General features: G+C 38.9%; 1 protein-coding gene across 6 annotated transcripts in view; it reads right to left on the bottom strand.

Annotated features, from left to right (window-relative positions):
* The window catches only part of anks1b (ankyrin repeat and sterile alpha motif domain containing 1B), a 284,427-nt gene that overhangs the window by 111,804 nt on the left and 159,215 nt on the right, over positions 1–13,408 (bottom strand). For all 6 annotated transcript variants that reach the window (XM_042511305.2, XM_088072744.1, XM_088072740.1 and 3 more), the window contains one exon: positions 9,957–10,093. In XM_042511305.2, coding sequence (XP_042367239.2) covers positions 9,957–10,093 — 137 coding nt within the window. The remainder of the gene's footprint in view (positions 1–9,956; positions 10,094–13,408) is intronic.

The following is a 13,408-nucleotide window of genomic DNA, read 5'->3' as shown; positions in this document are numbered from 1 at the left end:
CAAACCTTTAACTGCCACTTTAAAAACTATTACTCCACTGTTCAGCTCTTGATTCTGCATTTCTGCTCTCCTCTGATGCATTCTGGCTTATGTTGATCAAGCTTAGTTTTTATTATTATTCTCAAGAAGAATTTTTAGAAAGTTTCACTCACCTGAGCCCCTCAGGTACTGACACACTTTGAAACAATTTCAGTGACATTAACATATATAGTGCCACCCCTAAAGGCTCAAACGTGGTTCATTCGGCAGCGTGTGTGCCTTTTCAGACACACAGACGCTGCCCACTGAAGTACTGCAGAGTTACTGGGTGCTCTTTTGTCTCCCTGCTTTCATCAGGAAAGTTACTAATGACCGAAAAAATGCTGGTTTTAAAAAAGTGTCTTTTTGCCTTTTTATCAACTGTTGGAAATACAGAAGTAGGTAAGTAAAGATAATATTATAACCTCTCAGCTGGTCATAAAAAAATGTGGTAGTGAAGGGACTCATTGGTAATACACTAGTTTTACTGCCTTGGCATAGTCTTATTTCTTTAAATAACAGGACTAGGTGGAAAAATAGTATATGGCGGGATGGTGTTTGGCCAATTTACTAAACTGCATTCAAACTGTTACAGGGAGGGTCAGTGAATTCTATAATATGAATATTACATTTTTATCTGCATTTTTCTGTAGTGGTCCCAGTAATAACTGTTCTTAAAAGTCCACTACAGTAGTATATCATAAGTTAAGTTTGGGTCAAATAATCAATAATGGATTTAATTAAAAAAAATAATTCAACAATATAAACATGCTATTTTCAACTATTTGCTATTTTTCAGATGATCTGGATTATTAGCAATTAATAGCAATTAGTCATAGACAAACTCAAACCTTCACAGTTCATTTACTACCACTTGACAACTTTATTATTAATTTCTCCTTTGCTTTGATCGTCCAGTGATGAAGTCAAGACCATGTCATGACCAAAACCAGAGTGTAATGATATTAAGACCAGACCAGTGTGGGTCCCACACACTTACAATGAAATATAGAAAAAGCAAACCAAAGGAACTACTCACATAAGTGATCTGAAAAATCCTCATTCCAGTAAAAACACCCAAAGAAAACAAATAAATATTCCCTTTATTTACCTCTCTTATTACCTACTGTGTATACAGTATTTGTGTATGTATAAGTGCATCATGAGGAATATCTTGATTAAATAATCAGAAGGCATGGCAGAGGTGAATTTCATATGTGGAAATTTTTCTTTGTTCTCTATGAAAAAAAACAACTACAAACTCACCACAACTATAACTGCCTTCCCTCCCATTATCTGCTATCGCTTTAGTTTGGTTTACAAACTCTGTCTTTCACTTTGGTCCATCACCTAAAATTAAGAGAAACTCAGGGAGCTCAATTTAAACTAAAAGTTACTCACCTCCTGTTTGTTATCTGCCATAAAGTATCAAAGCAGTTTCCCTGACAAACCTACAGTGGCACACAATTTAAAATGCAGCGCAGACGGCAGTAAAAGCTGGCAGTCTTCTTGGAGCACAACTAATGAGACAAATGAGAGCTGGTTCATCAAAATGCTACATACAAATCCTTTTAATGCAGGTGGCAAATACCAGGATATAGCTCAGATGTGCAACTCCCACTGGAGAGCTTTTGGCATTAGCTCTTGTCAGTTCAATTAGCTGTGTATGACCCAAGTCTCTCCTCTGGGGCCACGAGCATCCTGCTGGCTGGGAAAGCAAACCTCTTTAACAACACTCACACACTCTCGCACACATAAAGGTCTCCTCGTTGGCTCAGAAACTTTCAGGTGAAGTGCTGTAAGCAACCAGCTTTTACGAGAGGAATTAGCTGACCAAGGTAGGAGAAAGTAAACTGATCTTTTTATCCCTCACCTTATGGCCTTTCTATTATCTTTCTTTTTGCTTTCCAATAACCTCCTTTCTTGCCAGCGCTCTCTAAACAGCTGCTATGATTGTTTATTGATTGTGTGTGCTTGTGTGTATTTGTACATGTGTGGTCTTTGCACAGCAGCTCGATAAAGAGCTGGCACAAATGTAGCCGTATTCATACAACTGCACAGTGCAGACGTGTTCTGTGATTACGTACAGATCCGAGCAAATTTGCTGGAAGATTAACGGACTGGAGCTACATTGTCAGAGAGGGATCATCAAGTGACTGTGTGTGTATTCAGCACAAACACAACCTCAACAGCTAACTGATTGACGAGTGTGAGTAGATTAATGAGCTCTAACTGCCAAAGTGATTAGTGGACTGTCTGCGTATGCGCGCTGAATTACAGAATCTGGAGGTTTTCTGTCAGGAAAGCAGGTTTAATATAACGTCCGAAATACACGGGGCATGGACTCGATGTGACACTGCAGCATGCCCACAGCTGAGCGCATCCACTACATCAACTGAAGCTGCTACACTGACCATGCAAGCTGGCAGAGGGTCTACTTTTATTTTTCACCACGTGCGAGTGCACTGCCCTCCAACAAGTACAGACTAAAGAAAACTGTATAAAAAAAACGGGTAAAATCTGTTTAAAATTGATTAAAATAAATGCCCTATTGTATCTGAGGCTATGCAACGCAGCAGAGCAACCTTGTGTGTGTTTTTAAATTTCACACTTAACCAAATCAATCAAATCAGTGTGTCCTGGTTTGAAAATGATACAGTTAATATAACTATCCCTTAAAAACCCTGCATTACATACTGTATAATCAAACGCACTTAGTGAGGCTGGCAGAAACCACATTATAAAAGATGGAGTCAGTGTAGCAGGTAAAAAACCCTGTTCCACCCACCTATGTGATGCATTGTGCACCATGTATTTGGGCTGCAAGAAAAGTTCCTTAAATGGGAATATAGCAAAATGTGGAAATAATGGTTATCTAACAGCGATACATCTAATGTTTCCAAATTAATTGCAACTCAAATTTTCCATCTTGTAGACTTATCAATAATAGTCTTTTCCAGTTGTGGTTAAAAGTTTGCAGCTTACAGGTTGTGATGCTGAAGTTGTTCAGCCGTGGTGTAGTTCATTTACACCCTGACGTTAGCAATTTACTTCTGGTGATTACATTACAACAATCCAGAATCCAATGAAAAAATCCAGTTGGCTTTTTGACAAGGGAACAGGACTAACTTCTGGGTTGGCTTTCAAAAAATTTGTTTTGTGAATCAACAACTTGTTTCAGATATACCAGATATAGTGTACTGCATTTATTTACAGTACCTAACCCTAACATGTTAGCAAACCTCCCATTGGACTGTTAAACATAAATACAAGATTTGTGTTTATTATAGCCCTGATCTGATCCGCCAACTCCAGAGAAAAATATATAAAATGGGCAACCACATAGCCTACAATCAGCCTGTGTGAGCTTGTGAGTTGGGGAACAAGGTGTTGATTAACAGTGTGATTGGTAGTACCAGCAATTTTATTTTATCAGTCTTAAATGAGTCATTTGATTTAATATAATTAAAAACATTTTTTTTTCATGGAGCTTAAAAAAGTAGGTTTCTGGAATCATTGGTGTCCTGCAGAAAAATGGATACTAGTTTTCCTATTGGCTTTAATGAAGATGATACAAATGCTGGAGGAATTGTTTCATTGGGTTGACACTCGTTCCACCAGCTTAACCCTTTCACTGGTCTGATCCTTTAACAGATTTCCAATAAAATATACCCTAGAAGAGCAGTTGAAAAAGTATATCTTTGAGCTGCTCGAGCCTGGCAGCCGTTTTTGTGATTGTCTTGTTTGTTTACTATAATTATGCTGCCATCTTAAAATTACTCTACGCTGACGTGAAAATTGCACCTATCACCTTTAAGTTCACAAGATCTGTGTGCGCTCGCTACTTCAAGAAACAAAAATCAATGCCCCTTTTTCTCACTGAGGTCAGATTGACTAAGGGTAATGATCCTTGCTTAAGAGCACTTTGACCGCAGCAATTTGGGGTCAGAATAAGTCATGCATTTTTCTCAAGAAGATCCCTCAACAAACTGATTGCTAGACTTCTTCTTAAAGCTCCCCTATGTGACAGCTGTGTCGCATGTTCTACATTTACCATCAAGTGCTTCATATGTGTATCTCTGCCTCTCTCCACCTCTGCATGGGACAAATATCTACAATATCAGAAGCATCAGAAACCAGATATCTTGCCTTATCAGCACTCCACTCTGAGATTGTCTGAGTGTGCATGTGGTTAGGAAAGCTATCTGTGTTACCACATTGTCACAGTGTACATTTCTTCATATGTAACACTACGCTTCATGCAGGAACTGTTACACAGATTTCTTCATATTTTTGTTTGAATCCAATATTTGGTCTTAATCGTTAGTCCACAGTGATGTCTGGGATTCACTAATGTTTTGCTATTGCTGTTCTTATCTAAGGAAAGAGAAAATTTTGCATGTGATCAAGAGCACTTTTGCCATGATAAGAAAAGCAACATTTTGTTTTCGCCATCCACAAATTGTTGTCCAATGCAAAGAAACATACATTTTGAAAACATTAATGTCGACCAGTGTAATGAAATTGATTATTTCAATGTTTTAGAATAATTATAATGACTAGAAAATTAAATTTGTGGGCTACAGAAATGCTATTGGCTCTCTGATCCCAATTAAGACAATAAAAACCCTTGGATGATATTTTGTGCATTCAGATTCTGAATGGCTTACACGCTGCTCTAGAGACCACGCAGATTCATTTAATTAGACAAATGAATAGTCATTGCTGGGTTTTTGATTTTCCTGTAATGCTGGTACTGACGATTAGTAAAAAATCACGTCCAACTTGAGTTAATTTAACACAACACAAGTTCTGCTTCTTACAGCTTTTTCTTTGACTGCATTTCTCCAATTCTTTGGGCATCTGCCAAAGTATCTGCACAAGGCACAACACCTGCACTTAAAGACTGTTTTCTATGCTAAAAAAACAGCACCTAAAACTTCTCATCAAGTAAGATTCATCATTCAACACATCTGAATAGGAGCAGATTTAGATGGTTAAGAAGGTTTGGTGCATCTGGAGTTGAGAAATTTTAAAGAAAGACAATATATACACACACTACTAGCAATCTACGTTGATATGGCATCAGTCACACTTGGAAAGCAATGACAGAGAAGCTGTCGTTATTACTGGATCTCTCTCACTCACTCACTCACACACACACACACACACACTCACACACAAACACACACACACACACACACACACACACACACACACACACACACAGATTCACTGTAATGCATTCCTATCCTTCTGATGTTATTGCATCATACAGTCGACAAATACATGATTTACTCATGTTTGAGCGACATTTGCCAAACACTACAGTGCAGAGCTACAACAACAATGCAATAAATTATGACTTCAGGGAGGTAGGTAGTTGTATTACTCTCTAGTATTGTAGAGAATAATGTTTTACTGACAGATGTTTCTATTATTTTTTTTCATTGTATTTATATCAAATACATTTAATATTAGAAACGCCTCTCTGTAAAACATGATATTGCTCAACTGCATCAAAAAATTCATTCTTAGGGCGACCTCTAGCTCATCGGGTAGAGTGTGCGCTCCCGGTGCCTGAGGCCTCTGCAGCGGCCCAGGTTTGAGTCCGGCCTATGGGCCTTTGCTGTGTATGCTCCAAAAAATAATCTTTAAAAAAACAACAAATTCATTCTCCAAATGATCATTAAGTTGAATGAACACCTCTAACTCAGTTTCAAACACTATAACCTTCATGAAAGTAGGATTCATGAGACAGTCATTGTCATGTGACTGTCTGAGAAACCACCTTCAGCCTTTGTAGACGCAAACACGAGTCTATCACATGTCGACTGTAACTAGGAATAACTGGGTGGTTATTATAAATTACTGTGAAGACACACAAACACAAAAGCAGCCAGTGGATATAAAAATGATAACCCCAAGTTGCAGTGTGAATAGCTGTCCTCCCTCCTTTCCCTCTTTCTGCTTCTTTTCATCCATCTGATTTTACCCTCATTCTCTCTGTGTTTCACATCCCATCTGCCCGCGAGTGCGATCAAGAGCTTGTTGGAGATCTAACATGCCCAGCTGACAGTCTGGACAAGAAGCAAGCGATTAATAAATAAAAACCACCCAAACTTTAAGCCCAGGGATTTTAGTCAGCATAGCCTGTGTGATCTCTTCACGCTTTTACAAAGTGATCACATGTTTTTTTATCAGCAACTGGCTTGTGGTCAATGTTGCGGCAGCATAAGCGGCACGCAAGCGGAATAATTTCTTTTAAACCCGGATTTAAAGAGGAAAACTACTCAGAACATATTTTTTTATTTACAGCAACAGCCTGGGGAGCCTTGTCAAAGGGGGAGGGAGGTTTACACGCTGTCTTTGAATGTTATTTTGAATGTTGAATGTTATTTCAAGATAATTATACTATATAAGTCTGTCCATTAAAGTATAATATCTTGCTTTACTGTAGAGTAAAATAACACTGAGTTCTACATGAAGATTTTTCACCATACACACATCCATGAGCTTGGTCAGTGGCTCTTGGTGTAAGACAATGAAACACAGATGCTTAGTGGCGGTATGAGATGCACCGGGTGCTGGCAGTTTTTGACCTTCCAGCAAACTACTGTAGTATAAAGAGTGAGAACATCTATACAGAGTGGGTGGGAAGGGAACTGGATGGGACAAAAACTCCAGATTTTTACCCAGGAGCACATTGTTGGTGTCCCATGGGAAACCAAAAGTCAAAAGTTGTGCGCTAGTATGTGTAGCATGCTGATAATGACTGAATACATTATATTAGTAACAACCACACTCAATTTAAAACAAACTTTATTTTCTTTCTAGACCTAACAGGGAACTTTTGTGGCGTAAATAAATCTAAGGAAGTAAACTTTGAACCTGAGGCTTTTTAACCTACATTGTAATTTTCTTTTGAAGGGAGACTTAATTCATTTAATAAGCAAAAACTAAACATTACCTGTGAAACTGAGGTTTTCTTAAAAAGACACAATCTATATAACAAACATAAATTGGCACACCGTCCCCGGTCGTCCAAAATTGACAGGAGAGAAGTACCCAGCACAACACATTTTGACACTGACCAAAATGTTGGTTTATGAGTGAGAATGTGTTGATGAGCTCACTTCTGCTTCTGTCTGGATCTAGTGTTTGCTACTGAGAATTGAGTGATTATTTCTATGTTTCACTACAAACATATACATTTCTGTATTAAGCTTTACATGACAAATATAGATAGACTTTAAAGAAATGTTTGAGGTTTTGCAAAATACTTTATACTTTGATTTTCTGCCAAAGGTTATATAAGACGAATGATGAGAAGTGCTCGATGCACTCTTTATTGAAATGACTGATAAAAAAAGAGAAGTTACACACTGTTAATGTTCAGCACAAACTAAAGACACTGAGCGCTACATTATACATAAATCACTGTCACCTTTATGATATGCAGCAGTGGAGGTTAAGGCAATAATACTGAAAATAAATAAGACAAATGACAGCATAAAATAGAGTAATTAAATCAACAATTTGTGTGCACTGTGGTGTAGGCATTACTGTCGACCTTGGAAATTTTAATATCAAGGTCCCTTAAGAGATCCCCATCAGATGTATTATTCAATTTTGTCCAAAGCAACCTCTCTAAGAAAATTCTATTTCTAGATATGATTTAATATAGAGTTATATAACTGTTTGTGAGATGGCAGTAAACCATCTGATCAAATTATCCTTACACTGTATCACAGCGGTGAAATTCAATCCAGATTTTTGCTGAAAACCCCCTCTGTAAGACCAACATTAATATTCCAATAAGGAACCCAAGAGGGACCATACTGTAGCAGACGCTTCTATACATGCTGCAACAGTCATGTGCGTGTCTGTGAGTACAGTATGCACTGATGAAATAGCCGGCGGGAGCACTAAAAAGAAATGAAATGAATTCTACAGAATTAATTAGGCGCTATAAAAGTGAACTCTGGTGCTCCTTGATTATGTGCGCTTCAAGTCGAGCGGAGTCACGCTGAGCGCCACATGTGATCCCTCTACGCACATTAGTTAACATGCCAAAGATAGAGCCAGGATGAGGGGGGTGGTGGGTGAAGAGGTGAGGTAAGGAAACGAGGGAGGAAAAGAAGATGTTGAGTTGAGTGACGGACATTCAGAGAGCGGTGAGGAGCTGTCTCTCTTTGCAATTGAGTCTCTTATGAGTCTTAAAACTCAAATTTTCTTAATTAAAAGATTTTTTTAAAAAGCCAATAAGTTTCTTAATCTTGAATTAGGAAGAGACATTAAAGTAAATTCTTTAAAAAAAAAAGACTGATTTACAAATTAATTACCTCACCACACGATGCTCACTCTTCAGTAAAACTAATATATTATGATTCATCGCTACACTAAACAGGCAGTTCAGAAGGATAATTATTTCAGTCTTATGTCAGACATCATGCGTAAACTGAGAAAACAACTGACTTAAATTATCAAGGTGCAAAACGCCGGCGCTGAGCTTGTGTGTGTGATACTATCTTCCAAGTGACAGAAGCGAGAGGACTACATTAATCTGAAGTCACTACGGAGGCTGATTCGCTGTTGCATTTGAATTGCTGAATGTTGATTTGAAGTTATTCACTATCAGTGACATATTATTAATCTATGCTGTTGTTGTTGTACAAGTCTGTTACTAAAATAAAAGAGAAAATGAGCTTTTGTGAGCATTATTACAGGCTTTGGAATAAAAGCAGAGTTGTCTACCTCTAACATAATGATACTGATGGATACTAACTGCATATTTTAATTAACACTTTGTTGGTTTGTTTACATGACTGTACAGCTGATAGGTACGGTGGTTTGTTTACATGACTTAACATAAGTGCATATTTTACACATTCAGTGTGGACAAAGAGACTCTTGCTTACTGTTAGGACACATATTTGCAGAGGGAAATATATTTTTACCAGAATCTGTGATAAGAGTTTTAAATATGTCTGGACCTTAACAGATTTTCACGGTCAAAAGCTGAATCAGAAAGCCTGGGCACAGCAGCGATGATGAGAAAGCTGCTTGTTGTGTGACAGAAAGAGATCAAATGTAAGAGAAGGTCTACAGTGGATGATTGAAAATGTTTCCGTAAATTATAAGAACTTACTCAGAGCGCTACTTTGTCACTTTAAAACAGCTATGTAAAACAGCCTACACCCAGTAAAACAGCTATGTTGGCTGCATCAATGGGGACTTAAAACAGCAATATATGTTTGATTGTGTGGGAAAATCAAATCGCCCTGTCCAACAGGAATCAGTTAGAGGCGACACAATGTCAGATTTAAGATTTAAGACCATAAAGGGGAGGTGATAGAGGTAAAAAAAGTCCAATGACATGATTTTTAATAAACTCCAAGCTGGGGCAGTTGCAGGCTATATTGTTTTAAAGGCACAGTTGTGGAGGTTTGTGGGTGAAGCTGATGAAGAATTGAGCACAAGCAGCCTTATACACTCATCAGGAAGTTGTCTGTTTGTGTTTACATCCCCACTAGTACAGTTCTTTCACAGTAAACCAACAAGCAAAGTCAAGCTCTCAGAGCCAGGACACAAGGCACATCTGGGTTTCTGTATCCGGGATATGATGTTTAGGTTCTAACCAGATAGTCTAAACTCCAATCTACTGCGAGATCGACTAACAGACCGAGACAGATGAAATGAAACCGAGAGAAACAATCACAGGGAGAAACAGACAGACATGTTTACCATTGTGTGTGTGTGTGTGTGTGTGTGTGTGTGTGTGGGAGGGAGGGTGCAGGTGTTTAAGCTTCTTGTAGGTGGATACTGTGATGTTCAATAATGCATCAGGTGCCTCTGCAACACATTCATTAGCGTGCGTGAGTGTATGTGTGTGTGTGAGTGTGTGTGTGTGTGTGTGTGTGTGTGAGCTCACTCACCTGTGGGCGGATAACTCTCTCGATGTTCTTCAGGGCCGTGTCGGGGGAGGGGGGGGAGCAGTCTGGAGTGGGGCCCGTTGAACAGTTGCTATGGTTACCGGGCTCCCCCTCACTCACCGTTACATGGGACAAGTGACCTTGGAGAGAGAGAGAGAGCGGGTGAGACTTGTTTTGTTTTTGTCACTACAGTATTGTGTTTTATGTTGCAATCACTGTCGTTGTACACTAGACGCAGAGGATTGATGCTACTGCGGGATCAGACTGGACGCCACTTGCTTCTTCCAAGATGGCCATCACATCAAATTTAGTGATCATAGTTCTGTCAGACTTAGCCAAGAGACTATATTTGATGTTTGATCACAACCAGCTTTTTGTCCAGCATCAACAACTGAAATGGGCCTGATGATGAAAACATGATCAATCACAGAATTTGACAATAAATATGCAATCAGCTGAAAAACGTCTTAGAACTGGTAAAAATGTGGATAAAATTTACAAAAATCCAAATGGACAGAAAAAAATACTTGCTGCCATGTGTTGATGTCAATTATGAGCATGCTGCTCTGGTAACTCCCTTTAGCTTGACCACAGTCTTTTTGTCTGTTAGCCAAGCTGGATCAAATCCTCCTGTGCTCTTTGCAAGGTTTCTGCAGCTAGATTTAAAACTTTTTAAGACTTTTTTTTTTGCATTTGAAATTACATTTAAGACCAATTTTATAATAAACAAAATTTTGCCCAAATGTTTATGATAACATAAAACATAAAGTTTTTTGTCTTGTAAAAAAGTTAGATTGCCTACGTCAATTATTGGGGGGAAAAATGAATGGACCACATAGAAGACAACATATTATAATAATCTATTCGGTTTGCCAACCAAGTGGCCAGTTTTCATGGCGATTTTGTGCTTTATACTCTACATGTGAAATTTTAGTGCCTGGATTCCGAATTTAAGTTGGGGAACCTGGTAGATTATTTGACAAAAAATAGATGTTGCTAATTATTTTGAGATTCATAAAATCCTACTGCCTATATCTGAGCATTTTCTAAGACTTTATAAAGTTATTTTAATATAAGGCCTTATTTTTTTGTGAATGAACACAATGCCTTTTAAAACTTTTTTAGGATCCACGGGAACCCTGTCCTTTGGCCATCCAGAGGCAACGACTGTTTCTGCATCAAACCGGCCGACCATCACATCTCTGTGGTCACCACTGAATGCATTGAAACTGCCCAGGTTTATTTATGAAAATAAGATGAACTGGATTAAAATCACAGGAAATTGAGCCTGTTTACTGAGTTACAAAAAGTGCACAAAATGGATGAGAACTCTACAGATCTTGTGCGGCATAATCCCACTTCTGAAGCTGTTGTGCTTTGTGCTCCATCCTAATTATCTTTTTGAAACTTTTCCCGGTCGCTTGAGTTTTAAAAGGAGAAGATTTAGAGTGACTGTAAAGCTGCGCCAGCCAGCAAGCTTTTATGTTATATTGGCATAAAATTGACTCGTTCGTGCAATTTTGGCTAAAATGAGAAATGAAAAAGAGGGTTCAGCTCAACACCTAATGTGTCGCCCACCTAATCATGCAATCAAAGAGATGTAAGAAAGAGAGGGAGGGCAGCTACCAGGAAAATATGACGGCTGCCCAGTGCAGTTTGATGGCTGTCTCAGTGTTTCACACACACGAGTGTGTGCGGCTGAGTGCAGAACGAGTGTCGGAACTAATTTCCCCTGCGTATGATCATTTAACAGAGAGTAGAAGAAACACAAGAATAAAATAAGAAGGGAAAAAAGGAGAGAGACGTGCTGAAGTAGCCTGAGTTAAATTTCAGAGGGGTAGAGCATCTGACTTAATCAGCTGGAGGAGACACAAAACACAGACCAACACACCTTTCGTAAAATATTGCTGTCAGAGTTGCTGACACAAACGCACGCACACGCACGCACACGCGCACACGTGCGCATGCACGCACGCACACACACACACACACACACACACACACACCCATGCACGCACACACGCGCACACATGCACATAACAGTGGCTTTCTGTCAGCTGCCACCTGCCTACATGGATCCTATCAGACGGCAGAATATCATCCAATTATGGTGAGATCCAGCCAGGACACACACACACACACACACACACACACACACACACACACACACACGCACACACACACAGGATGACATCACTATCAGTAACAGCGCAGTCACATATTTGCTGTGGAGGGATTGTTGCTTACAGATGCAGTATATGAATGATTCATTAGCACACACACAGTGTTTCTTGCTGTTTTAAGTTTGAATGTAGTTGAACGTGTGACTTTTCACAACTCCCACAAATCTTTTTTTTCACATATTCAAAAAGAACAAAGCAACACAGAAACAAAAAAAAGTGGGGCTGTTGATGTTTTGGATGATGACACCAATGGTGATTCAGTGTCCTGCAATTTAATGAGATGGAAGCACCTTTACATTTGCCGGGAATTTTAGGAGATTTGCATTTAAAAACAATGTATATGACAATCAGAGCATTAATATAGCAGCAGACCACTACTGGATATGTAATAGTGGAGTAATAATGTCCTGAGCAGAGAACGAGGTCACACTTTCTGTGTGTATGTGTAATCCAAGCCTCTCTGTTCCCCATAGTGGCCGGTCTGTTGGCTGCGGGACGGGTCCTAAATATACACCATTTTTTGCAGACACTAGATATCAACAAAAGCCAGAGACTATCATATTAAGATGCTGTCAGCTGTAAATTCAACATTTCTAAGCAGAGGGTCTCTAATCTTGCCTCCTCTGTGCTGCTGCCTGCATGTTTGCAGCTCGTCATATCAAAGAGTAGTGTGAAAGTCAAGAGCACCCACTCCACAGCAAAATCTGAGGACCATAACGTCCCCAGTACACTGCACAGAAAAAACAAAAAAACAATTGCTCCACTTGATAGCCATCTCAGTCTACTGAGGGTCTCCAACTGATCATCCAAATATCTGACTTTGAAGGGGAAGCCCTACACTTAAGAATTATGCAGGCTGCGCTGACAATTTCTCAATTAAAAAGTTCTGACAGAATTTTTGGTGCAAATTCAGAAGGCTAAAAAAGCATAGAGACCCATTGTAGAAAAAGCAAGCTCTAATCTACCAGGAGAGCGAAATTTAGAAAGATGACGTGATGGATGACATGCATGACATCATACATTATGGAACATTTTACTATATTTCAACAGTTTGCACAGTTATGTGTATCAAGTGATACTTTTGATGTTACAATGGTCACATAGCACAGCGCTAAATTTTAAATCAGTAATGCAATTTTTTTTTACATTTTTTTATGTAACAATAGGCATGTTTCAGGATTTTTTACATACATATTGTTTTTAAACAGCCACAACAATGTATATCCAAACTTTTCCAAAATATTCTGTGAAAACCGAACCATTTCCAGGCCT

Source organism: Plectropomus leopardus, chromosome 22 (assembly GCF_026936395.1).
Source record: "Plectropomus leopardus strain MGB_pleo_1.0 chromosome 22, ASM2693639v1, whole genome shotgun sequence".
NCBI classification, from domain to species: Eukaryota; Metazoa; Chordata; class Actinopteri; order Perciformes; family Serranidae; genus Plectropomus; species Plectropomus leopardus.
This window is presented reverse-complemented; position numbering and strand designations above follow the sequence as displayed.